General features: G+C 39.8%; 1 protein-coding gene across 2 annotated transcripts in view; it reads right to left on the bottom strand.

Annotated features, from left to right (window-relative positions):
* Positions 1-26,654, bottom strand: part of CRACD (capping protein inhibiting regulator of actin dynamics) — a 169,191-nt gene that overhangs the window by 33,979 nt on the left and 108,558 nt on the right. For both annotated transcript variants that reach the window (XM_087963598.1, XM_026676554.2), the window contains exons 3-4: positions 11,353-11,521; positions 6,356-6,491 (exon numbers count right to left, since the gene is read on the bottom strand). In XM_087963598.1, the coding sequence (XP_087819724.1) occupies positions 6,356-6,475 (120 nt within the window). In that variant the 5' untranslated portion in view covers positions 6,476-6,491; positions 11,353-11,521. The remainder of the gene's footprint in view (positions 1-6,355; positions 6,492-11,352; positions 11,522-26,654) is intronic.

The following is a 26,654-nucleotide window of genomic DNA, read 5'->3' as shown; positions in this document are numbered from 1 at the left end:
ATGAGCAGCTGATAGGGAGTGGGAGTGTGGCTCTGTTGGCTGTGGAAGAAACTGGGGAAGGGCACAGTCCAGCTGGGCAGAGTGGGGGAGAGGGAGAGCAAGGGAGAGGGAATTCGGAGGAAGATCCAGGCCCACCCCCTCTTCATCCTAGGGAGGAATGAAGAAGGGAGCAATGTGAGTTGTGTGGCTTAAGGGGGAGGAAACGGCCCTGATTCCCTTCATTAGTTGCAGCTGGGAACACAGTGTTTAAAAAGGAAAGCTGCGCACAGCAAGTTGTTGGGAGCAAATCGTGAATTTATCTTGTATCGTCGTGGATTAACTGTGTTCCTGGCGTCTTCCCAACTGTGTGAGTTTTGCCGTGCTTTCAAGTCTGAAATTCCTTATCCTGCCCTGTCAAGCTGATTACTTCAGTTTGGTTTGTTTGGATTTTAAGTTAGTTTGTGTGTACCTTGTTTTGGACTGAATTTTCTACAGTTAAAGGCTGTTCCTGGGAGTTTTTTTTCTCCAGCCGAAGGTAACCTGGACATTGGGGGAAAAGTTGGAGGTATTAAAGGGACTCTTCTTACTGATGTGACTGTGTTGCCTTTGTCTTTGTTCCTAAGAACTAATTGACAATGTTCCCATAATCAGGGAAAAATGGGCAGATATATGACTTGCATTTCATGTTTTCCTGTGTTTAATGTAAGATTGAGCCTAATGGATCTTGTCTACAAATATGTGAGTGTATATGTGAGTATATGTGAGTGTATGTTTCTTCATCTCATATTATGCAATAGGCATTGCCAGCTACTGTTCATAGATGTCTTCAGTTATGGTTTTATTTTAGCAATGAGTTTCGGTACTTAAGAGGAATCCCTTCCCTATCCATTATTTTTGTAAGTGGTACTAAAAGGAATGAACAGGTGGGCATGTTATAAGAATTAAACTGTCTTAGAATATATTGAGCAGGCAAGTGGGCACTTTAGTATTTCTATCTTCAAATTACCAGCTGAATCGAGCTCAGCTGGGAGAGGAGACACTGCCAATTATTTTTATTTTCTAAATTACAGGGAAATTTCCCGCAAGGTCTCATCTAGCTGTCTGTCATTTGATGTGCGAGAACACATAGGAAATGAATGCTCAAATGGAAGGGCAAATAATCTCATGGGTTTTTCAGAACAGAAGTATTCTTCTAAGCAGAAGAAAGCAAGATACACAATGAAAAAAATATTCAAAATTGGAACAATGTCTTCTATTACGCCAAGGTTTCGAAATGCTTCCTGCTAGATTTAACCCTCCAAAATGGTATGACAGATAACAAAGCAGATTTAATCGTGTCTATGTGCATGCATATTGAGTTGAATTCCTGATTGATCTCACGCTTTTTTCCTCCCAAAATTTTCTTTCCCTCTTTTTTTATTTTATTTTTACACTTATTTCAATAGCCTTGAAATTACCAAGTAATCCTCAATCCAAGCTCTGCTGAGCTTTGGAGATCAATCAAGTTTTTGAGGATGACAGCAATAGCATTATCTAATTTTAGAACACTCTAATCAGCTCCATTTTGGACCTTACACAAACTCTTTAATATTGAGAGAACTTTCAGAGTTTATCTTAGATGTGTTTAAGCTTCATGTGGAATGGTATACACTCCGATAACCACATCTGTCCCCACTATGGTTGCATTTCTTTTTCTCCACGTACAAAACCTGTGACAATTGGCATATTATATTGATTAAGAAGAAATAAAATAATACACTAAAATATTTCAAGAATGCAAAATGTCATTCTGAGAGAGTCCAGGATGAAGGATTAAGGCAAAACTTAATGAAGTACTTATGCAGGTTGGATGCCATAGTATCACAAAATAATTTTTGAATGGATTTTTTTTTAAAGTTGGGGTGTTTTTTATTTATCTGTCTTAACATATAAAATAAGTAAATTGACATATCAAAGAATCTCAGTCTTTCTTCTCCTTTTCTCTTGGTCAGAGAAAGGTAGTATATCACTCTGCTGGTTCTTTTCTGAAGATAATATTTTTGGGGGAGAAATGTTCCTTGTTCTTTCCTAAAAGTTCTTTGGGAAGTATTTGGCAAATTTGAATTTTTAAATTTGCAAAGATATGACCTTCCAAAAATCCTGGATCATCACTTTCATTAGTTTTCAAGCATTGCAAAGGGACAGATTGGGAAAGGCTGCTTTTGAGCACTGTATAAATCTTCAGGTTCAGGCATTTCTCTGCCATCTTCAGCTCTATTGTTGTGTTTTTATGCCACTGAAATCTTTGGGGGAGGTTAACCTTCAGAGAGAAATCAACATGGGCCTCCTACTGTATGTATATTATGGTGTTGCCTGCCCAAGCACTCTGAATATCGAAAAAGGCTTCTGAATGATTTTATTGTTGGGAACAGTATGGGCTTTTCAAAGGAAACTGTTCAATGCATTCCTCTGTATTAAAGAAACGTATTGTAATCTGCAAGAGTTTGAAATGCATGAAGCCACTAAGCAAATAAACAAGCAAGATGGAATACACAATGTTTTTATCTGGCTTTATTGAGATTTCCCTACAATAGAATATTTGCCATAGCTATCTATTAGGGATATCAGCATAAACATGCGATGAATGAAATCTTTAGGGCTATTTCAAGTGCAAGACCAGTTACTTACTGGTTACTTTCTTTCCTCAACATTTTAGTTTTAATATATTCATTAAAAACAATTTCAGTTTTCTTTTCATATCTCTGATAGGTGAGATATTTAAAATATATTTTTATTTCTGTTTCCCCATTTGTTTATGATGCGATATTCTTTTAGTAAGAATAACACACTCTAAATATTACTGCAATAGAAGAGTCTATTCACATGTCCATGAAAGGCAGTGACATTTCTGGTTGGGTTTGCTTGTAATCTGTGATGTAAACATTAATTTTCTGAATGTAGACAGCAAATGTCAGACATTCTACCAAGTCATTTGTCAATGCACGTCTGTGATTTACATCAGAGGCTGAAATAAGATTGGATTAGTTTTATTTACAGGCCTGTCCTGAAATATAAGGAGGTGGGTTTACTGGAAGCATGTTGTGTAGATGGGTCAAATGTTAAGATGGGAAAATGGATGGAATCATTTTAATCTGTGAAAATACAGCAAGTCTACAATACGGTAGACAATACGGGAAGTTGACCATAATGGGAATGGCTGTTTGAAAAGCGTGATTGTAGAAAAAAGAAGATATAGAATGTATGGATGCTGAATGAACATAGATTGATGGCCCAAGGGAGTGACCAGTGTGAAACATGTACACTGAAGTGATTGGTCATTCAGAAAAAAATGAATTGAGAATCAAAAATAACAGGTATATGAAGGAAGTATGAGGGAGAGAAACAAGGAAGTGTGGCTAGATGGAGTTGACCCTTGAAAAAGCAGGTGTGATGACCCAGGGTGTGGCACAAAGGCAACACAATCAGATAATCAATAAGAGTCCCTTTAATAGCTCCAACTTTGCTCCCAATGTCCAGGTTACCTACTGGCTGGAGAAAAACTCTCCCAGGAACAGCCTTTAACTGCAGAGAATCAAGTCCAAAACATGGTCAACAAAAACTGTAACTTTAAGTCCAATCAAGCCAAACTGTGGTAATTAGTTTGGCAGGGCAGGAGCAAGGCCTGTTTCATCACTTCCTGTATTTCCAGAAATACCGGAAATGATGAAACGGGCCCATTTTTCTGCCTACAAAGGTGCAGAGGCTTTCCTCAAGCATCTGGAAGGCCGAAAAATGCCACAAACGGGCCGAAAATCAGCTGGATTGCACAGTACAGGTAAGGGGGCATAGGGGGCCCACATGCATTGCCTTCTGGGTGCTGGCACGTGAGCACTTGCACACGAGCGTGCGTGCAATTTTTGGCACAGGAGCCCAAAAAAGGTTAGCTAATATTGTTATAGGTAGTTCTCGACTTTCGACCACAATAGAGCCCAACATTTCTGTTGCTAAGTGAGTAATTTGTTAAGTGAGTTTGGCCCATTTTACGACTTTTCTTGACCCAGTTGTTAAGTGAATCAGTGCAGTTGTTAAATTAGCAACACCGTTGTTAAGTGTATCTGGCTTCCTCATTGTCTTTGCTTGTCAGAATGTCGCAAAAGATCACATGATCCTGGGACACTGCAACGGTCATAAATATGAGTCAGTTGCCAAGGGTCTGAATTATCATCACATGACTATGGGAATGCCGCAATGGTCATAAATGTGAAAAATATTGATAAGTCATTTTTTTCACTGCCACTGTAACTTTGAACGGTCATTAAATGAACTGTGTTAAGTTGAGGACTATCTATATAGGCGTCTGTTAAATATTTATCTTCTCAAATGCTGACAGTTTAGGGTCTTTTGGGAGACATTTTTATAAATTACCAGAGCCGAGCAGAACTCTTAAGAAAGCTGGTGGCATATTACTTTTTAAAATCATGAATAAATTAAAACTTCCCATTAAAATACCTATAAATTGCCCCAATGTCATTACAGTATAAATAAATACTTTGAATAATCCAGACTGACACACATGCTTTCTGTTTTCCATTCACATGCCCTTCATGCACTACGTCTTTCAAGCGTATTATTGAAACTTGTTTTTCTTTGCTTCATTTAGTGGTTAATTATTCCAACATGATCTAATGAAGATTTAAATCCTCGATCATCTCTTAGTCCTACAGCGGCCATATGTTTTGCTGACTGAAACCTCTGATTGAAAAGGAGAGCATCATTTAGAAACCTTTTGGACAGCAACGGAAAGAAATGTTTCTGTCAGCGGGGGGAAAATTAGGAGTTTACTCAGGCAGAGCAAACTTCCATGTGGCTGGCAGATTTACTCCCCCCAAAAAGTCATATTTATTTTTTCTTAAGGTACTGAAGCGTGAAATTACAGGAGGGACCCGAAAAATGGAGAGCATTCTAAGGATGGAATTCCTTTTCAATCTCTGGACTAAAAGACTTCAAAGATCCCTTCCAAAACTATTGTCCTGTCCTGTTCTGTTCTGTTCTCTCAAGGGATGTCTTGTGCCCACTGGGAGATGGACAGTGAGGTGATTGGGAAGGAACCTGGGCCAGTCCTGGAGGCTGAGGAAGGCTCAGGAGAGGGCTCTGCATCAGAGGCAGAGATAGGGCCAGGGCAGGCTGGAAGTCATCAGCTGCCTTTGGGCTTGGACAGCAATGAGGCAGGGGAGCTTCTGGAACCAGTTCCCCGCCTGCGCATGCGCAGAGCTGCCAAAAGGAAGGATCAATTAAGAACTCAGGGTCGACATGGAAGTAAGGCCACAGGTGGACAATGAATGGCTCCTCCCATCAGGATTAAAAGAGGAGCAAAAGGCTTTTTCAAGAAACAATTTGCTCGTTCATTCATTCGTTCCAGTCTCGTGAGGATTTGTCTGTGTAACCCAGCCCTTCCCTGTCAGCACTGAGTGTGGAACTATTTACCGGGCAGCTTTCCAAGATAGATAAGGTCTGAGCTCATTTAGTATACCTTTGCAAGACTATTTGCCAAGCCGTTGGCTAAATGTGAATGCACTAAATTCACATTAATTTAATAAAAGAGGTTTTGACAGGACTCAGAGTTGGCTTAGTGCTTTTTGGGGAGGCCTAGGACAGAACAGGATGGGCACCATATCTCTAGCACATACCCAGAAACTATACAGACTTCATGAATACATGTTGTTTTCATTATTTCATTATTTACTTCTTAAATCTGCCTACTTATTCTTCAGTTACATTTCTCTCTGCCAAGCAGCACCACTGTGGAAGACTGAGATTATACAATTTACTACTGTGTTATTCTTAGTTTCCTGTTCTCTTTCCTCCACTCATTCATATTCCCTCAGAAATCCCACGTCTATGTAGGGTATGTATTCCTACTACGTAGGAAGAGTGTATATTCTGCGGGATCCAATCTGGGTTGGTTACCGGGACCAGACATTTTGTCTTTTTGGACTCCTTCTGTAGTCCATGCTCAGGAAACTTCTCTCTAGCAGAGTGTGTGCTTTGGGCTATTTTGTGTACAGTATTTATATGGTGTCTGTCGTATATGGCTTTTTAGATGTAGATTTGGCTGTCGGTGGCTGTCTATTAAGTTCTTGGCTGTTGTTTCCTTGTGGTGCCAAGCCCTTGCCCCCTAAGTCCAGTGGAACCTCAGGGGACGACCGTAATCCATTCCGAGAATTTGGTCGTCACCCAATTTGGTCGTCACCCAGAAGCGCATGCGTGTAAAAAAAAACATGTGGTGCGGGAAGGGGAAATTGGCGCAGGACAGCAAATCGCCATGGCTGTGTTCTGTCACCACCCGAGCACCCGTTCGTGACCAGAGGTAAGAAGCCCAAAGTTTGCTCATTGTTACCTGAAGAGTTTTGACTTTGCCAACGAGATTATCTTGTGACATTGCTTGAATCGACTCTTCGCTGTCTGTTCGCCCATCAGGCATAAAAATACTCTCATGGGAAAAGGCCCGTGTTCCCATGCTATAACTGGGAGACCTGAAAGACAATTCGGATATATAAGGTTTAAGGTATGCCATAAATTACCAACACAATGGGTTACTGCTTCCCCCCTCCCCCTTTTTTCTTCTGCTACCAGGCCATTTTTCAATGAATATATAATACATTTTCCCCCCAGAGGACTGGATTTATTATACCTTTACTTTCACTGCTTGAATAATGGGTATGCATCTGTACCTAATTCCAGAGCTCCTACACAAGGTGCTGTCAAATTATAATTTGTGTTATGAAAGTCGTATTACATGGGGACCAATTCTGATGACCATAGGCCATGAATTTCATTCAACTTAAATTGCATTTAAAACGAATTACATTCGGTCCCATTTTGATTCTCCCTTGTTCCAACCCATTTCTTTGCTGCTGTCACTTGCATGCCTGCAACCGCAGCTGCCCACATGCGACCTAAAAGCTAAACATGGCTCTTGACTTGAAAAAGACTGAGCACCTTTGCAGGGATGGGATTCGAAAATCCCAGCAACCGGTTCGCTGCCTGGTTGCTGGGTAGGTCATGGTGGGCGTGGCCTACTGGAACTTCCGGGAGGGCTGTTTTTCACCTTCCCCAGGGTCTGGAGGTGCGTTCATGCGTAGGCGTGGGGGCGCATTGCCTTCTGGGTGCTGGCCCGCGAGGGTGAGCGTGCAAGAGCGCACACAATTTTTGGCACAGGAGCCCCAAAAGGTTAGCCACCACTGGTATAGAGTCTCTTGCTGTAGCGAAGGATTGGACTGGTCCCTTCCATCTCTATGCTGTATGTAAGAAATACGTATATGTCAGAAAGTTTGCTGAGGTTTGGAAAAAAACTGCTTTACAAAATGGTGACACCTGGTTTGCTGCAACTACATACACACTAGTCCTGGTGGCCATCATTCTTTGGATTTGTAATACCAAATTCACTGAAGGAGTACAGCTTACTTTATGAGTAGTTCTATTGCATGTAGATGCATTTTGTCCCTTTCTTTTTATAAGCATCTTTATAATATGGACCTATTCATGATACGGACCAGTGGAACAGCTTGTCTTCAAAAGTTGTGGATGTTTCATCAGAAGAGGTTTTTAAGAAGAGCCTGGACAGCCACTTGTCTGAGATGGTATAGGTCCGTGATGGTGAACCTATGGCACAGGTGGCATGCAGAGCCTTTTGTGCCGGCACACGAGCTGCAGGCAAACTTACCTCGCGTGCACCTCACAGCTGATTTTTGGCCGGTTTGAGACCTTTTTCGGCCTCCCAGAGGCTTGAGGAAGGCTTCTGCAGGCTTTGTAGGCCGAAATCTAGCCCCGTTTCGTCACTTCCAGGTTTTTTTTTTCAGAAAAACAGGAAATGACGAAACGGGGCTAGTTTTGGCCTACAAAGCTTGTAGAAGCCTGCAGAAGCCTTCCTCAAGCCTTTGGGAAGCTGAAAAAGGCCTCAAACTGGCTGAAAATCAGCTGTGAGGCACAGTACAGGAAAGGGGGCAGCGGGGGGTGGATAGGTGGAGGATTGTGTGCGCGTGTGTAGGGGACATGGGGGGGCGCATTGCCTTCTGGGTACTGGCATGCACGCAGGACTAGAAAACCTCCAAGGCACTTCCCAGCTCTATTCTGAATTGAACTGAATCGACATTAGAAACAGGATTCCAAATATGGCAATATAACTGTGCGATGCTCCTCCTGTGCTTTGCCAAATTCTAAGAACACGATCGTTCCAAAAAGATCAAGTTGTTATCACCTATTTTTAGAGTGCAGGAATCTGCCTCCCACTCCCATATTGAAGCATGCACAAATAGCAATGAGAAAATGTAAAAGATGAATAATGTTATGGGTGGCCCTGCTTACAAAACTCCCTTGAGTCCGTATGACTTGATCTGGATGCTTGGCTAAAGATTACCGTTCAGAAATAAGAATATGTTGTCATTACTGGTCATATCTTAGATGGAACCGTCCAAAAAAGAAAAAGCAAATTTGAACAAATATATATATATATATCTTGGAGCAAGCTCCCACTATGTGCTCAATAGCCCTTAAATGGCATAGTACTGCTATGACAACTGTTGCCAGGATACATGTGAGATGCTCCTTAGACCACAATGATTATCACATCCAAGGACAAATTAACAGTAGGATGTTATTAGAAATTGAACATAGAATTGTGTCTTGTAAATCAGATTTTTTTTTAGTCTTTTCGGTATTTCTATACTTTATTAAATAACTGTCTCTATACTACAGCAACTTGCAGTAACTAAGTGGTCTGCGTAAACAGTTCCACCATACAAATTTATTTTAAGAGATATAGTAGGTAATGCTGTAATTATTGCATTTTCCTACCAACGGGAGATTTGACTGACATCAGGAGAATCAACCCATGAGCATTTCCTTTCTGAGAATACAGGACTCGGATACCCTTGACCTGATTGTTCCAATATCTCAGGGGCTGCCCCAAAGAAGAGGGAGTCAAGCTATTCTCCAAAGCACCTGAAGGCAGGTCAAGAAGTAATGGATGGAAACTACTCAAGGAGAGAAGCAACCTAGAACTAAGGAGAAATTTCCTGATAGTTAGAACAATGAATCAGTGGAACAACTTGCCTCCAGAAATTGTGAATTCTCCAACACTGAAAGTTTTAAAAAAGATGTTGGATAACCATTTGTCTATGAATGGGTTTTCTATCTAAACAGGGATTGGACTAGAAGACTCCCAAGGTTCCTTCCAACTCCGTTATTCCATTATTCTGATTATGCTTTTATACCTACACCTTTCTCCTATTATTACTTTTTCTTATTGTCTTTCTCTTATTATCTGATCCTTCATTATATGGCAACAATGGTGGTATGGTACCGCTTCAGACCGGTTCACCTGAACCAGTAGTTTTTTTTAAAAAAACCTCCTACATCAGCCGAGAGGAGGAAAACAAGAAAATAAATGCGCAGGCTCGGCCCTCCCACCCGCCCCTGCGCTTTTCTCTTCTTTATCCTCTCAGCTGATTGACGCTAAAGGCCTCAGCTGGTGTGGGGAAAGCTGCACATGCGCACATTAGGTGCGCGCGCATTAGGTGCATAGGCACACCAGAGGTGGTATTCAGCAGGTTCTGACCAGTTCTGCAGAACCAGTAGCAGAAATTTTGAGTAGTTCGGAGAACCGGCAAATACCGCCTCTGACTGGAGATTTTACAGTATCCTTCCCCTGCCACGCCTACCAAGCCACGCCCACAGAACCGGTAGCAAAAAAAAATTGAATCCCACCCCTGCACATGCACGCAATCACCAAACCGGTAGTGGAACAGGTAGGATCCCATTGCTGGATGGCTACCAGCTGAGTGTCTGAAATAATGTACGATGGCTGTATTATACATGTTGAGAAGGGGAATGTCCTCTAATGCAGGGGTCCCCAACCACTGGTCCCCGGACCGGTACCGGTCCGTGGATCATTTTTTACTGGGCCGCAAAGCTTGGGCGCCGCCATCTTGTTTCGACGGCGCTTCTGGGTTTTCGGTTGCTTCCGGGTTTTCGGTTGGAAAGTGTTCCGGGTTTTCAGTTGGAAAGCGGCGTTTGGGTGCTCGCGCCTTAGTTTCGTCGAAGAGGGGGGGGCGGCCTCGAACGAAGAGCCATCCCGATGGCGGTGGAGTTTCGCGTTACTCAGGTACCGGTCCGTGGAATAATAAATAATCGTGAAACCGGTCCCTGGTTCAAAAAAGGTTGGGGGCCACTGCTCTAATGCTAATCAACAGGAAACACAGGTATCCTTGAAATAGGCACAACTTTAAGTGAAGAGCCTCAACTGTAATTTCCTCCAGCAAGAAGAAGGGGTAGGCTGGTCAGTCCTTCCATTTTTTTTCATGGTCTTTTCCCTTGAAAAACGGATGGAAGGCCACAGGGCCAGTTATCTTCAACCCACAGTTGTCTCACCCAAGACAATGCTGTACTTATGGCATTATTGTCTGCCTTTGGGTTTTATGATGTCCTGAGCATGGCACAGTCATGACAGATGAAGATACTGAAACTATCATTTTGAAATTATTTCCTTTGGTGAACAAATTAAAGAATTGGTTCCTTCAAAAGAAGCGTTCTGAAGTAATATTATTATATGCGTATCAGAAATGTCTCCACAACACACCATATTATACTTAATAAACAAGAAGGGTGAGTTTTCATTCGAATGAGATTTTCAGGATTTTAACTTCTACACCTCTCCTGGTCTTGGAAGATTCTTGGGATGAGAAGTGAAACATCTTCAAGGAGAAACAAAGTCCAGCCGCCTTTTGAGAAAGCACCTCTGGGACAACCATGACCTGGATGACTGAGAATCTCCATAGGCTCATCTCACCTGGCTTAGCCTCAAGGCAATGGATTAGATCCGTGATGGCGAACCTGTGGCACGTAGAGCCATTTGTGCTGACACATGAGCTGCAGGCAAATTTACCTCACATGTGCATGCTTCACAGCTGATTTTCGGCCAGTTTGAGTTTTTTTTCAGCCTCCCAGAGGTTTGAGGAAGACTTCTGCAGGCTTTGCAGGCCGAAAAACTAGGCCTGTTTTTTCACTTCCTGTTTTTCCGGAAATACCGGAAGTGATGAAACGGGCCTAGTTTTCAGCCTGCAAAGCCTACAGAAGCTTTCCTGAAGCTCTGGGAGGCCAAAAAGACCCCAAACTGGCCGAAAATCAGCTGTGAGGCGCAGTGCAGGTAAGGGAGTGGCGGGGTGGGTGGATGGGGATTGCGCACACATGCGTAGGGATGGGGGCGCATTGCCTTCTGGGTGCCAGCACGCGAGCGCAAGCGTACAAGCGCACACACAATTTTTGGCACAGGAGCCCCAAAAGGTTAGCCACCACTGGATTAGATTCAGCAATGGCAGCATGCCAAAATGTCATTACCTCAAGCCATTGTTGGTCTCTTCATCAGAAGACAGGGCACCGTTACAGACGTTTCCGAAGGAACTGCTTGCCTTCAACTTGGTGGTCTCACGATCTGGCGTGGCCTCCCTTTTTTTTCTCCTTCCAAACAACTTTTTGAAGGGCTGAAATTTACTGCCCTTTTTCTTATCTGCAGACAACAAGGCAAACAACACATAAGGGCTCATCATCATTTCATCTGCAAACATTCTGGAAAACAAAAACTTAGTTAAGAAGCCACCCCAAAAAGATGGAAGTCCAAGCCAGTTGCAAGTCTATGGAAATATTAGACAATAAAAGCACACCTGTCTATTGCAGTTGAAGACCCTATCTTGCAAAAACAAAACAAAATTCATAAAAAAACGTTCATCCTGCAGTGTTTTAATTTTTTTCCTTCACTTTTTATATGTATTAGATGTTGAAAGTTCAATTATCAGACAGAAAATCCGAAATATCTGTTTATATAATATATTTTTGTTGTTAAATAAGGATGAGAAAATATATAACTATTTGCAAAGGGAGGAGAATTTATCAGGTGTTTTGTTTTTTTTATTTCAGCACCCAACCAGGGTGGATTTTTTTTTATGTTTAAAGTTAGATGTTTAGGTCATTTTTTTTTCTTTTTTTCCTTTTTCTTGTACACAATTGTTTTTCCTTTTTTTCTGTATATGTTGTTACTGTTGGATGTATGTTTTTTCTGTTTTTTCCTGTTTTGTATTTTATTCCCATTGATAAAACATAATAAATATAGAATAAAAAAATGTTCATCCTGTAGTATTTAAATGATCAAGATACTTCTTTAGAGAAACAGTACAAGACTACTTTCAACAATAAGAATGCTTCAGCAGTACAATCCTGAAAGAGAATAGAATAGAATAGAATAGAATAGAATAGAATAGAATAGAATAGAATAGAATAGAATAGAATAGAATAGAATAGAATTCTTTATTGGCCAAGAGTGATTGGACCTACAAGGAATTTGTCTCTGGTGCAAATGCCCTCAGTGTACATTAAAAAAAAATCATCAAGAATCATAAGATACAAGACTTAGTGATAGTCATAGGTTACTAATAACCAACCAAATCATACTAGGGAACAAATAAAACAATATAAATTGTAAAGATACAAGCAACAGAGTTATAATTATAAGTTGGAAGAGATAGATAATAGGATTTTTATTTATTTATTTTTATTTATTTAGATTTTTGTGGCATTAGGCATTATGGACAGTGTCCATGCCACAGTATAGCACTGAAGTATTTATGGTGCATTAAAACATTGACTCAGTTCTCAGTCATTGGTTACTACATGTGATGTAATGGATAAGGATGTTAACTAACAGTGGTTCCCCCCTTCTGGTGTCTCAAAGGCCAGCTGGAACAAGCAGGGTCCATATAATCTTATACTGACTGTATAAATGATGGGCATGATCCAGAGGTGGTATTCAGCCAGTTCTGACAGGTTCTGGAGAACTGGTAGTGGAAATTTTGAGTAGTTTGGAGAACTGGTAAATGCCATCTCTGACTAAGGCATATAAAGAACGGTTACAGGAACCGAGCATGGCTAGTCTAGTGAAGAGAAGGACCAGGGGAGATATGATAGAGGTCTTCCAATATTTGAGGGGCTGCCACAGAGAGGAGGAGGAGGTCAAGCTATTTTCTAAAGCACCCAAAGGCCAGACAAGGAACAATGGATGGAAACTGAACAAGGAGAGATTTAACCTGGGAATAAGGAGAAACTTTCTGACAGTGAGAACAATCAACCCATGGAACAGAAGTTGCCCTCGGAAGTTGTGGAAGCGCCATCACTTGAGACTTTCAAGGAGAGATTGGATTGCCATTTGTCAGAAATGGTGTAGGGTCTCCCTGCTTGGGTGGGGGGGGGTTGGACTAGATGACCTATGAGGTCCCTTCTAACTCTGATTATCTGCTATCTGACTAGCCCCGGTCCCATCTATTCTCTGCCTCCCGAGTACCAGTTGATTGGCTGGGTCTTCTTTTGTTGCCCTGCACAGGAGAACGGAGCTGGAAAGCAGGTTAGTGGGGTGGGGAGGGAATGGGGATTTTACAGTATCCTTCCCCTGCCATACCCACCAAGCCATGCCCACAGAACTGGTAGTAAAAAAATTGGAATACCACTGCTGGCATGATCCACATAGCCTTCATTACTTTAAAATTTTCATTCACAGGTGGACTGCCAAATGCAGAATAGAAGCCAATTTGTAAACGTGTCTGCATTTGAGTTTCTGTATGAAAAAAGCATGGGTCCTGTGGTTATTCCAATTCACTTTATTACCTTGTAAAACATAAAACAAAAAAATCAGAACTTCATCAAAGCATACTACAGATATGTTTCCAAATTTTGATAGAGATGATTATTTACCACATGATGATTTTTCAAGTTGCCCTTGTAACTCCTTGTTCATTATTTGCCAAAGTTAAGATATTATTGATAAATCACAAACACAGGAGATACTATATAACAGTATCTAGCTCACTGCAGCTAGGTCACTGAAGATATGAATAAATAATAATGGCTTACAAATTTGGTAAATGGTTTTTTTTACCCCAAAGACCAATAAAAACTCAGCTCTAAAGAAAGAAGAAAAAACAGCAAATCAGAATATAAACCACTCTGAGAACAATTATACATAAAACGGGCATACAGTATATCATTAACAGCTGACATTTTAGTTTTATAGCTGCAATACAGAAAATATTGGACTTATCCAAGATCTGGTTAAAGCCAAAACAAATAAACTAAGATATATTTTAATTTTTTTAAAAATACCACAAAGCAAATGGTGTTTAAAATGTTGTCATTTAAGGAGACTCTTAATGAAATTCAAGCTGGAAATGGATATTGCAAACCATTTTTCTTTTTTGTCTAACCCATAATTACATCACTAAAACTAAATTGCAAGTGAAGCATCTAATTTCAAAACAAACTGCACTTCATATGTTGCTAATACTATATTACTCAAACAAGCGAAGCCAATTAATGATATAATAGCTAAAAGCACATTTCCATTTCATGGGTTAAAGTATCAGTAAATGTATTTTTCATAGGAGATGGATTTAGAAAACACAATTTCAGGATTTATATAAATGAATTGTCACTGTAATAGCTCTGGTTTGTTAATTTTATTTTTTTTTATTTTTTCAGACAGAAATGATAAAAGTTAAGAGGCCTCTTATGAACTAACTCCATCCATTTTGATTTAGTTACTTTCTTCCCCTGCACTAAATTCATTTTAATCCATTTCTATATCTTTACTTTTTAAAATCTATTTCAAATTTACCTGCATGTTCTATATGTTCTCCTTCTAAGAACTATTTTTATTCCGTTCCTTTGAGATATGCCTTTTTGTACAGTTTTCTATTGTATCTATTTTCTAAATGTTTGCCTACTGTAATACATTTTATTTTATGCACATCATAAATTTCCTTATAATTTATCAATGTTTGAACTGTGAACTGTTATACATTACTCAGAAAAGCATAAATCTTAGAAAACTAATGGTATTTCTCTTAATATATAGAATTAGCAAATATCAAAGCAAATCAAATGTTATCTCTATATATTTACCCTTCATTTAAGATTGTTACCAGTTTTCAAAGTTTATTTTTAAATATAATCCTACTCCAATTTGTTTATATTTTAAAATATTTTCCTCTGAATAGTTTAAACCATGTTAGAAGTTGTCCCTCCTATATTTATGACCATTTTTCAATCATGTATCTTTCTTATTATTTTAAAGTCTAAAAATGTAACTGCAAATGTTATTCTAAAAATATTTTAAATAAAAAAACAAGAAAAAAATGAAGACTTAACATATTGAATGCATTTAATCTTCCAGCTTTTCTACAATCCCAGGTTAACATTTCAAAATACATAAGGACTCATTACAGCCTCTTGTCTGTACGACTTTCCTTGATGTATCTCGCTATCAAAGAGCTTTTCAAGCTAACTTTACAAATTATTTGTGTGGTAGACAAGGAAAAGAGGTCAGAGGGAGAACAGCTCTCCGAAGGAATACTAGTTCACACATCCTTCTTGATAATTTGATGATTAGCAAGGTTGTTAGCGAGATTGTGCATGTCCATCTGGGACCAAGTTTGATCTCAAACATAACAAATAGAAATTCTGTTATATAAAAAAAATAGGGTGTTTCTAAAAATCTTTGCAAGGGTCGCCAGTAAGCTTCCAAGCCCAATTGAAAGTTCTGGTTAATATCCATAAAGTCCTATTTGACATAGCACTTGGATAAATCCTTATCCACCTCAAGACATGAGAGCAGGTTTCCAATATTTGAGGAACTGTCACAGAGAGGAAGGGGTCACCAAAGCACCTGAGGGTAGGATGAGAAGTAATGGTCTGAAACTTATCAAAGAGGGATCCAACCTAGAACGAAAGAGAAATTTCCTGACCTTGAGAATGATCAACCAGTAGGAACAGCTGGCCTTCAGAAATTCTGAGTGGTCCATTACTGGAGATTTTTAAGAAGAGATTGGACAGCCATTGTCTGGAATAGTATAGGGTCTCCTGCTTTATTGAGTAGGGGTTGGACTAGAAGACCTCCAATGTCCCTTCCCACTCTGTTATTCTATATTCTGTTCTAAGACAAAATCTGCCCATCTGGTCACTGCATCTCAATAAGGCCTGTTAAAAATGTCTTGCTCTCCTCCAGATTTAAATGAATGTGGGCCACATGGTAGACCTTTGTAAGTGGTGGGGTTTTCTGGTTTTAAGTATCGTGAACATATTTTCTTGGAAAAAAACAAAGGGCAATTCTGAAAAAGGAGCAAATCTGAAAGAGATTAAACGTTTAAAACTTTGCTTTACAAAGGAGAACTCAAGAGCAAAAACCAAGAAAAGCTCTGCAAAAAGGCATATTCTAATTAAAAAAAATCTAGAAGCAGTGTATATAAATATAATATATATAAAATTACTTTAAAAAGGCAATTCAATTTTCATATTTTCACATAAGTATGAAAGACTCTGCATTAAGTGGTACCGTTCGTAGGACTAATGTTAAATAACCAAAATAAAGGACAAAAGTGAGGGTTGTTGTTTTTTTGAAAAATAAATATATCTAAGGAGCAGCTTTCTAAAATAAAGCACTGTCCTTTATAATAAAGGGACATATATAGGGGTGGGATTCTACCGGTTCGCACCTATTCGCTCGAACCGGTTGTTAGCATTCTAAGCAGTTCGGAGAACCGGTTGTTAGAAGAAATTACTGGCCTAATCCTGTAAGGAAGGCAGGAAGGAAACATTCTGGTGTTGCTTACAGAAACTGCCTCTCCGTTAACCCTTATTACATTCTTGGCAGAACTAGACTTCCTGTCTCTGGAACTTCTCTGGAAGTTTTTTTTTCTTTGCTTGCGGGGAGTCACCATTCAAAGTTACAATGGCACTGAAAAAAGTGACTTATGACTGTTTTTCACACTTATGACTGTTGCAGCATCCCCACAGTCATGAGAGGCCAGGCAAGGAGATGCGTGCAATAGTTTTGGGAAGAGTGGTGCTGCTCAGAAATATAAAACCTCACCATGTAGAATGGGAAGGAATGCTGTAAATCAGAAGTGGGGAATGCGGGCCCCTAGATAACTGGTGGACTTCAACTACCAGAATTCCTGAGCCAGGCTGCTACCCAAAAAGTTGCCCCCAAAAAGTTTTTCCCTGAAAACCACTATGAGCGCAACTTAAAACCACTTAACAGTTTAGGAATTCAAACAAGTTGTCCCTGGAAAGAACCAAGTACTTTTCTACAAGTATCACAAGAGCTAACAGTAGAGTAAGCGCCATCAAAAATGTAGTAATAACAGATTAATGTCCTGGATGAGACCAGGTGACGGCTATGGAGGCGAATTTTGTAGGAACAGCTTTTAAAATACCTTGGGGTTGTCTACTGTGTGATCAAAATATATGCCAGCTATTAATCTTTCCATCTTAGTGGATCTTCATATTACTGTGGAAAATCGTGTTAGAACATCTGCGCTTTGTTTTGATAAGAGGAAGATCAATAGACACAGTTATGTGCCAGGCTAATGGAAAATCAGATACTTGCTCGGATTTAAAGCCAATTAACCAGAAATTTATATAATATGCTTCCCCTTTTAGAGCTAAGTGAAGAAAAACTGAAGCTTAACTTTGGCTTTGTTGAGCTATTGCAAAATAGGATGCCATAAATAATTACTGCAAATTCAAAACAACACTGATAAATTGCCAGGCCTTTGCATATCATAGCCCGTATGAGTTTGCTACGGCTTGGCAAAGATGCTTCCATATTGCAACGATGACCTTATTTATGCAATTAAGAATCTTGTTCTAATATCTTTTTTATTTTAATTAATATAGAATATGCTTTTGTTAATGCTTGCTGAAAGAAGGATTTCAACATGTTTTGGGAGAAAAGGAATCCTTTTTTTTCCCCTTTTAGTCTGACATGTTCAAAGATCTTATATTTTCAATAAAAACCATGTTTCACCCACTATAATTTCCCCAGTACTTATTTCTGTTCTATCTTTAATGCAGCTTTTTAACTCTGGTGTTGTCAAAAGGGAGAAGGGAAGAGAAATGTAGGCAGAACGTACAAAAAGGAATGTTTCAATGCTGCCATACCTAAATGGAGGCATTTAAAAAAAACCTGAAATAAGCACAAAAGCCCTTTTGAAAAACATCTCATGAAGTATACATGTAGCCCTCGCTTAAGGACTGTCCTGTATACATCATCGTGAAAGACAATTATTTATAAAGCAAGTAGATAAAAGCAATCTTTAAGATGCACAAGTAGATGACTTTTGCTTTGAATGCTAATTGAGCTAGTTAGTTAGTAGGTTAGCTTTTATGTGACTCCATTTCCAAAGATTCCAGGTGGCTAATAAACAACATAAAATGACAACATAAACAAAAGAAATGCAAGGCCACCTGACGTGTGTCCCCATTTTGGCAGCAAAATCTTCAAATGTTTTCTCCCAAATATCCAGATGTTTTGTGGTCTTTCAGAAGAACAGGCAGGGGTGATCTGAATAACAGAGGTAGTTGATCCAGAGGCAGGTGGAGAGAAAGCTCAAATTGAACTTCCTACAAAGGGTTTTCTATCAGATCTAAAATTCTCTCCACGTCTTCTGACCAAATGGACATAGTCCAGGGCTGGGATGCTACCGGTTCTCTCCCCCTGGTTTGGGTGAACCGGTAGCTAATTTTATCATTTTTAATTATCAGTTCAACGAACCAATAAATCTCACCCCTGGCTGCCGCCCCCGTGCCCCTCCATTTTGGATTCCAGGTAATTACAGGGCCCGCGTGGAGACTCAGGGAAGGCGAAAAACAGGCCCTCCACCATGGTGCGGGAGGCCAACGAGGCCAGGCCCACCCAGCAATCAGGCAGAGAACTGGTTACTAATATTTTTGAAGCCCACCGCTGGGACACACTCAACTTGGAGAAGGCACACTTGAAGATGTCCCAGCTGTGAGTCATTCAAGGGCTTGAACTACCACCTCAAATCACATCCAGAAGCTGACTGGTAATCGATACAGCTCCTGGAATACAGGGATGAATCATAGAATAGAATAGAATAGAATAGAATAGAATAGAATAGAATAGAATAGAATAGAATAGATAGAATAGAGAATTGAATTGAATTGAATTGAATTGATTAGAGAATGTGAATAGAACAGAACAGAATAGAAAATAGAGTAGAATAGAGAATAGAATAGAATAGAAAATAGAATCGCGAATAGAGAATAGAATAGAATAGAATAGAATAGAATAGAATAGAATAGAATAGAATAGAGAATAGAGAATAGAGTAGAATAGAATAGAATAGAAAATAGAATAGATAATAGAATAGAATAGAATTCTTTATTGGCCAAGTGTGATTGGACATACAAGGAATTTGTTTTGGTGCAAATGCTCTCAGTGTACATAAAAAGAAAAGATACATTCGTCAAGAGTCAAGAATCATCAGGTGCAACACTTAATGATAGTCATAGGGGACAATAAGCAATCAAGTCATACTAGGAAACAGTCAATAAATAGAATAGAACAGAAATTAATGGGATAGGATAGGATAGGATAGGATAGAATAGAATAGAATAGAATAGAATAGAATAGAATAGAATAGAATAGAATAGAATAGAATAGAATAGAATTCTTTACTGGCCAAGTGTGATTGGACACACAAGGAATTTGTCTTGGTGCAAATGCTCTCAGTGTACATAAAAGAAAAGAGACATTCATCAAGAGTCAAGAATCATCAGGTACAACACTTAATAATAGTCATAGGGTATAATCAACAATCAAATCATACTAGGAAACAGTCAATATAAATCGTAAGGATACAAGCGACAAAGTTACAGTCATACAGTCACAAGTGGGAGGGGATGGGTGATAAGGAGTGACGAGAAGATTAACAGTAATAGTAGTGCAGACTTTGTAAATAGTTGAACAGTGTTGTGGGAATTATTTGTTTAGCAGAGTGATGGTGTTTGGGGAAAAAAACTGTCCTTGTGTCTAGTTGTTCTGGTGTGCAGTGCTCTATAGCGTCATTTTGAGGGAAGGAATTGAAACAGTTTATGTCCGGGATGTGAGGGGTCTGTAAATATTTTCACAGCCCTCTTTTTGACTCATGCAGTATACAGGTCCTCAGTGGAAGGCAGGTGTTTGTTTTTTCTGCAGTCCTAAGGCAGGGATGTCAAACTCACGTCGTCGTCATGTAACGTATCGGAACTTTCCCCCTCTTCGCTAAACCAGGGTGGGCGTGGCCAGCACGTGACGCATTCGGCCCGTAGCTGTGAGTTTCACAACCCTGACCTAAGAACTATTTGGGATGCTGGAAATGGAATTAGCTGAAGATTCCACATGCTTTAAGATGCTACCTGATGGCTTGGAAAAGCAGGAGTCTCCTAGCTTGTTTCATTCAACGGTCAAAACTGAACACGCCAACCTTGCTCCATTTCAGCTGTGGATCTGGAAGACTTAGATGATGGTCTCATTATCTGGATAAGCTCTAAATGTCATCTAAATTCTCCTTATCAGAATAGCTGCACCAAAACTTATTCTACAATTCTAACAGATGAAAATGTTTGAGATTTATCGTTCCTTATATGGGTATTTCATTCCCAAGAGACCAGAGTAATTTTTCAGGGGATAAAATTATAATATTCATTCTGCTAAGGGATGATGGTACCAGTTTGCATGACTAAAATGATGATTAAAAAATTGAATTTCCTCCCCAATGTATCAGAGAGCATAGGGTTACACCATTGAGATACTTTGCTAAAAGTATGCTGGAAAAAAATCATGTTCATGAAAACTGCATTTTTTTTTCAAATGTCACATAGCAAAAGCTGGGGGAAAAAATGAGAAGCACATAAGAAACAACGGATGGTACATAGAAACTTCTATTCAATGTAAAACTTGCCTGCAATTATTGAAAGGCAGCGTTGCTCTTCCACAATATTCCAGAATAAAAACTGGCAACATGTCTGTTGTAACTAACATTTCAGATATATTTGGTGAAGAGGATGGGTATATTTAAAAACCTTCTGCTGATATTTTAGATCTGATTTTTTTTTCTTAAAACCAACTTAACTAATTTTCTAATACAGCAAGGAATGTCATTATTAAATCACTGCCACTGCAGCTGTGGAACTTCCTGGAGAAGATAATATATGCCTGAGATGTACGTGTCATGCAGCTACATGTATCTATATCTTTCTATAGATATAAAAATATAAATTCCGGAAACAAAACAACCTTCCAAATGCTTCTTAAATGCATCACGAGCCATTTGTCATATCTACAGAGGGCGGAAAGAAAAAGCAGCGCTTTTATCTGTTTCCATAAATGGCAAATTATTCATTTTCATTTAGCTTTACTATAGATTTTGTTACAGATCAGATAGGTATCTCTACAGACTTACAAAGCTTTTTTTTTTATTGTCACCGTGATCAGAAATGCTTTTCATCATTGCATCAAATTATTTGCAAAAATAATTTATCTAGGTTCAATTGCGTCGTTAGGAATTGCTAAGCAGTTTGCACCTAGCCAGTCACAAATAAGGGAATGCCATTGATCTACTCTAAAACAATTGTCAAAGCCTTCACTTTGAATGGCGCAGTGGTTAGAGGGCAGCACTGCAGGCTACTTCTGCTGACTGCCGGCTGCCTGCAATTTGGCAGTTCAAATCTCAACAGGCTCAAGGTTGAGTCAGTTTTCCATCCTTCTGAGGTGGGTAAAATGAGGACCCAAATTGTTGGGGGCAAGAGGCTGACTCTGTAAACCACTGTAAAGCAGTATATAAGTCTAAGTGCTATTGCTAATTCTGAACTATAGTAGCATAAAAGGCAAGCTTGCTCAGCACATTACCTATGAACTATTTTACCAAAATGTCTCCACAATGCTTTGTTTCCAATGGTATATAACAGTATAAGTTAATTGTTGATGCATTGCATAATGAGAACCCCTATAAACATGTCCTTTACAGCAAAAGCAAACTTTTAATTTATGCATCAAACTCATCCATATCAAAGACGTTTTTCTGCTTGTTTCCCCCCCTTTTTTTTATTTAACCTCCCAATTAACGAACAACATGGCGGATCTCACTTGTTGTTATTCAAAATCTGGGCTGTTGTCAGAAAAATATATTGCCGGCACTGTTGCTTTTGAAATTGAAATAAAAATAGCCTTTTGGAACTTTTAGCTTTGCATGCAATTGTAACCTGCTTAACCAAACTGAAAATGTAATTCTCTACTATACACTTCTACTTGGTTAATATTTGCAGGATTAAAAAAGAAGAACCCAAGCAAAGGAGGTGGAACTCTTTAGAACTCATTAGGAAGGAATATTTGAACTGGGATCTCCATACACAGATATAGTCACTTCTTTATGAGGTATAGTTGAAGATTCTTCTCTTCATTCACCTGTCTTGTTTTTTCAATTCCCTCCCCCCTTTTTTTTTGCTATCGGTAGTCCATGCAGGGATGGGGCCAGGACCATCAGGGAGTGGAATTTTGCCTTCAGAGATTGTGGGGGCTGGCAGCAGTGATGAAGAGGTCCCCGAGGAGCCTGTGCCCAGTGCAGGCGCATGCAGGGCTACTCGAAGGAAAGAGCAGCTGCAGCAGCACGGGCGACTCAGGATTAAGGCTGCAAGGTAATGGCCCCTCTCTAAGGAGATAAAAGCCAGCTGAGAAACCTCAGTTCTTTGCGGGAAGCAAAGAAGTTTTACACTCGAGACTGGTGGACGTTAGGAATATCTGAGTTGGTGTTTGGAGACTCTTTGTTTTATTGTTTAGTAACTTTATCTGGTGTTCTTGGCAGCCTTATAAAACCTTGGCAAGGCTCTTTCTTATCAGAGCTAATTGGCTTGAAGCAGGCTTTTACCCATGAAGGAACGGGATTCATAAAGAAACATTAAAAGGTTGTTCTGTTACCTTTTGTCTCGTGTTTGCTTCTTTGGAACCAGGTTTGGGTCAGAACAATGTATAGGTAGACCTCATCTTACAACAGTTCATTTAGTGACCGTTACAACAGCACTGAAAAAGTGACTTATGACTATTTTTCCCACTCCCGACTATAGCAGCATTCCCATGATCACGTGATCAAAATTTTGGCAACTGACTCATATTTATGACGGTTGCAGTGTCCTGGGCTCGTAGGATCCCCTTTTGCAACCTTCTGTTCTGACCCAAACCTGGTTCCAAGAGAGCAAACACAAGACAAAGGCAGCAGCACAACCAGGGGATGGGATTGTACCGGTTCGCACCTATTCGCTAGAACTGGTTGTTAACATTCTAAGCAGTTTGGAGAACCAGTTGTTAGAAGAAATTACTGGCCTAATCCTGTAAGAAAGGCAGGAAGGAAACATTCTGGTGTTGCTTACAGAAACTGCCTCTCCTTTAACCCTTATTACATTCTTGGCAGGACTAGACTTCCTGTCTCAGGAACTTCTCTGGAGTTTTTCCCCCCTCCTTTGCTGGTACTTTGCTTGTGTGGAATGACCATGCAAAGTTACAATGGCACTGAAAAAAGTGACTTATGACCCTTTTTCACACTTACAACTGTTGCAGCATCCCCACAGTCATGAGAGGCCAGACAAGGAGATGCATGCCTCGATGCTAGTGATATTGATTTGGCCGCACCCAGCCAATAACATGACCACCAAGCCATGCCCACCCAGTCACATGACCACCAAGCCACACCCACCAATTAAGCCATGCCCACAGAATAGGTTGTTAAAAATTTTTGAATCCCACCCCTGAGCACAACCTTCTTATGTTTCAGCTAAGAATCCTGTTTCTTCACAGATAAAAGGCTGCTTCCAACTAATTAGCTTGGCAAGGCTGCCAAAAAACAACAGATAAGAATAGTTTACAACAGAAGAGTCTTCAAATACCAACTGTAATGTCCACAAGGCTGAATTTCAAAAGGTCTTTGCTTCCTACAAAGAACGTTCGCTGCACAGCTGCCTTTTACCTTCTTGAAGGAGGGGCCATTACCTTGCAGCCTTACTCCTGAGTCACCCATGCTGTTTTAGCTGCTCTTTCCTGCAAGCAGCCCTGTGCTCGCGCACACTGGGCACAGGCTCCTCGGGAACCTCCTCATCACTGCTGCCAGCCCTCACAATCTCTGAAGGCAGCAGTCCACTCCCTGATGGTCCTGGCCCCTCATCTGAGTCCTCACTCTCCTCAGCCGTCCGCACCTGCTGCCGGCTAACCACAACACCTTCTGACAAGCAAAGTCAAGGAGAAAACTAGGTTCATTTAACAACTGTGTCACTAACTTAACAACTGCAGTGATTTCACTTAACAACTGTGGCCAGAAAAGTCATAAAATGGGATGAATTCACTTAACAGCTCTCTTGCTTAGCAATGGAAAGTTCGAGTTCAATTGTGGTCATAAGTCAAGGACTACCTGTATTTCGTGTAAGTAAAAAATGCAGCCTACCAATTGCTTCAAACTGCAGCAGTTTAGACCAGCAGGTGATTTTTTTAAAATAAAACTTAGCTGGATATAGTCTGAACAACATAGAACTATCTTGACAGAAAAATGTTTTAAAAATTAAGAAGAGGAATAATGAGGAACTTCTCTTTAACTTGTGCAAGTGCTAGTGTTATGTTACCACCAATACCTCTCTAAAATCACAAGTACTCAATGAAAGAAAATAATAACTAGATTATTTTCTCACTGGTTTTCCTATATCTCTGTCTCCCTCCCTCTCTCTTTTCCTCTGATAAATTAAAGAATCTTAACAGATTGATGGGTTTCTCTCAGAAAAAAAAGTTTTTATTTGGCAAATTACTACTAAATACTGCTTAGGTGGATGATGAAATTGTTCCTATTGTTAAAATGATGAGAATATTTTCTGCCACACAATGAATTGTTTCAACTGATGGACATTTCAGAAAAAGATACCCACTATGTCACTGGAATTTACCAAATCAACTGTCTCCATAGTCTTACGTAGCAAAACTACAGTATACTATACTATAGTACCTACTGAAGCCAATTATAAGTAAGGGTAATGCTGCCTGCCCTTACTCTGAGTGGGTGAACATTTTCACTTAGTTTAACTAAGCGAGGATTTCATAGTAGGGACTTGATCTTAACATGGTCTTAATGAAAACATGAACCAGCAGAATTAAAATCCATGTTTCTATCCAGAAAGAAGAAAATTAAGAGACAGATTCGTTTTCTACAAATCACAAATTCAAAATTATATTCCTTGTAAAATATGACAGCTGTTCACCGTGAACAAATGTACAAACTTCTTTGTCAGAAAGCTGGTGTAGTATGCTAGTAGTAGTATAAGGAGACCCAGATTATAATTCCATCAGCTATGGAATCTGAATCCTACCTTCCACATAAGGTTATTGATGGGAAGGAAAAAAATTAAAGAGCACTGCTATCTTGAGCAGGTTTATAAAGAGCAAGTTATAAATCCAGCAAATACATAAATTCTATCAATGCATTTTATCCCCTTAGGCTTTCATTTAAGGTACTTAAAAGTTTGCAGACTTAATAGTTTGGCCCTCTTAAACTAGAGGAAAGTGTAACCAAAAGTCTAGAAATTGGAGGGAGGGGATTGAGTAAGAAAATGTTGGAGAAATATGAACAAGGCATATACAATCCATGCAACTACTGATATTAGAAAAGAATAGAATAACAGAGTTGGAAGGGACCTTGGAGGTCATCTAGTCCAATGGTTGCCAACCCGTGGCCCATGGCCCACTGGTGAGCCGTGAGAAAATTTTGGTGGGCTGCAGTGAAATCTCACCCCCAGAGCACCCCCCCCCCAAAGCAATTAATCCAGGCTGTGCGGGAACACAAGGCTGCACTGCCCACATGGCCCACGGGAACCCTCCCCGCCTACTCACTCCTTACCTGGCAAACTTGCCTGCTAAATTGCTATTTTTCCGACCATCAGCTGTGAGATTTAGATTAGCTAGGAAGCAGGAAATGGTTGGATTTCTTGCTTTCTAGATAGTCTTTAGATCTTCTGCTCTGCTTTTAAGCACAGCCGAACCTCCCTTAGGACTGAACGTTTTATTATTCTGTGCATAGTCACGGCAAGCAAATTTTATGTGGCAGACCAAGGTAGCTGATGGCAGATAGATAGATCGCTGAATGATTCTGTGAGCAACTCAATCTGTCTGCCTGCTTTGCCTGATTTTGGGTAAAAATTGCTCTTTTTTATATAAAAAAATCAATATTTACATACATGGTGTGTTGTGAGTTAATTTTGTGAGTTTGCTTGCAAGCAAATTTTATGTGACAGACTGAGCTAGCCGATGGCAGATAGATAGATCTCTGAATGAATCTGTGATTCTGTGAGCAACTCAATCTGCCTGCCTACTTTGTCTGATTTTGAGTAAAAGTTGCTCTTTTTTTAATAAAAAATTCAATACTTGTATAAATATTTATAATATTTACATACAAGCCATGCCCAGCCGATCACATGACACCAATCCACACCCACAAATTAGGCCACGCCCACAGAACTGGTTAGTGGTCCCTGGGATTTAAAATTATGAGTTTGGTGGTCCCTGAGGTCCAAAAGGTTGGCGATCCCTGTTCTAGTCCAACCACCTGCTTAGGCAGGAAACTTTTGAACAAATGATTAACCAATCTCTTCTTTAAAAACTTCTAGTGTTGGTAGTGGGATTAGTATTAGAATACTGCAAACAATTTTGGTCACCATACTACAAAAAAGATGTTGAGACTTTAGAAAAAGTTCAGAGAAGAGCAACTAAGAGGATCAAAGACCTGGAATGT

This window comes from Notechis scutatus, chromosome 4 (genome assembly GCF_049901735.1).
Source record: "Notechis scutatus isolate UNSWTSFEM ecotype Mainland chromosome 4, rNotScu1.2, whole genome shotgun sequence".
Classification (NCBI taxonomy): Eukaryota; Metazoa; Chordata; class Lepidosauria; order Squamata; family Elapidae; genus Notechis; species Notechis scutatus.
Note: the sequence above shows the minus strand (reverse complement) of the source record. Positions and strands in the feature narration are given on the sequence as shown.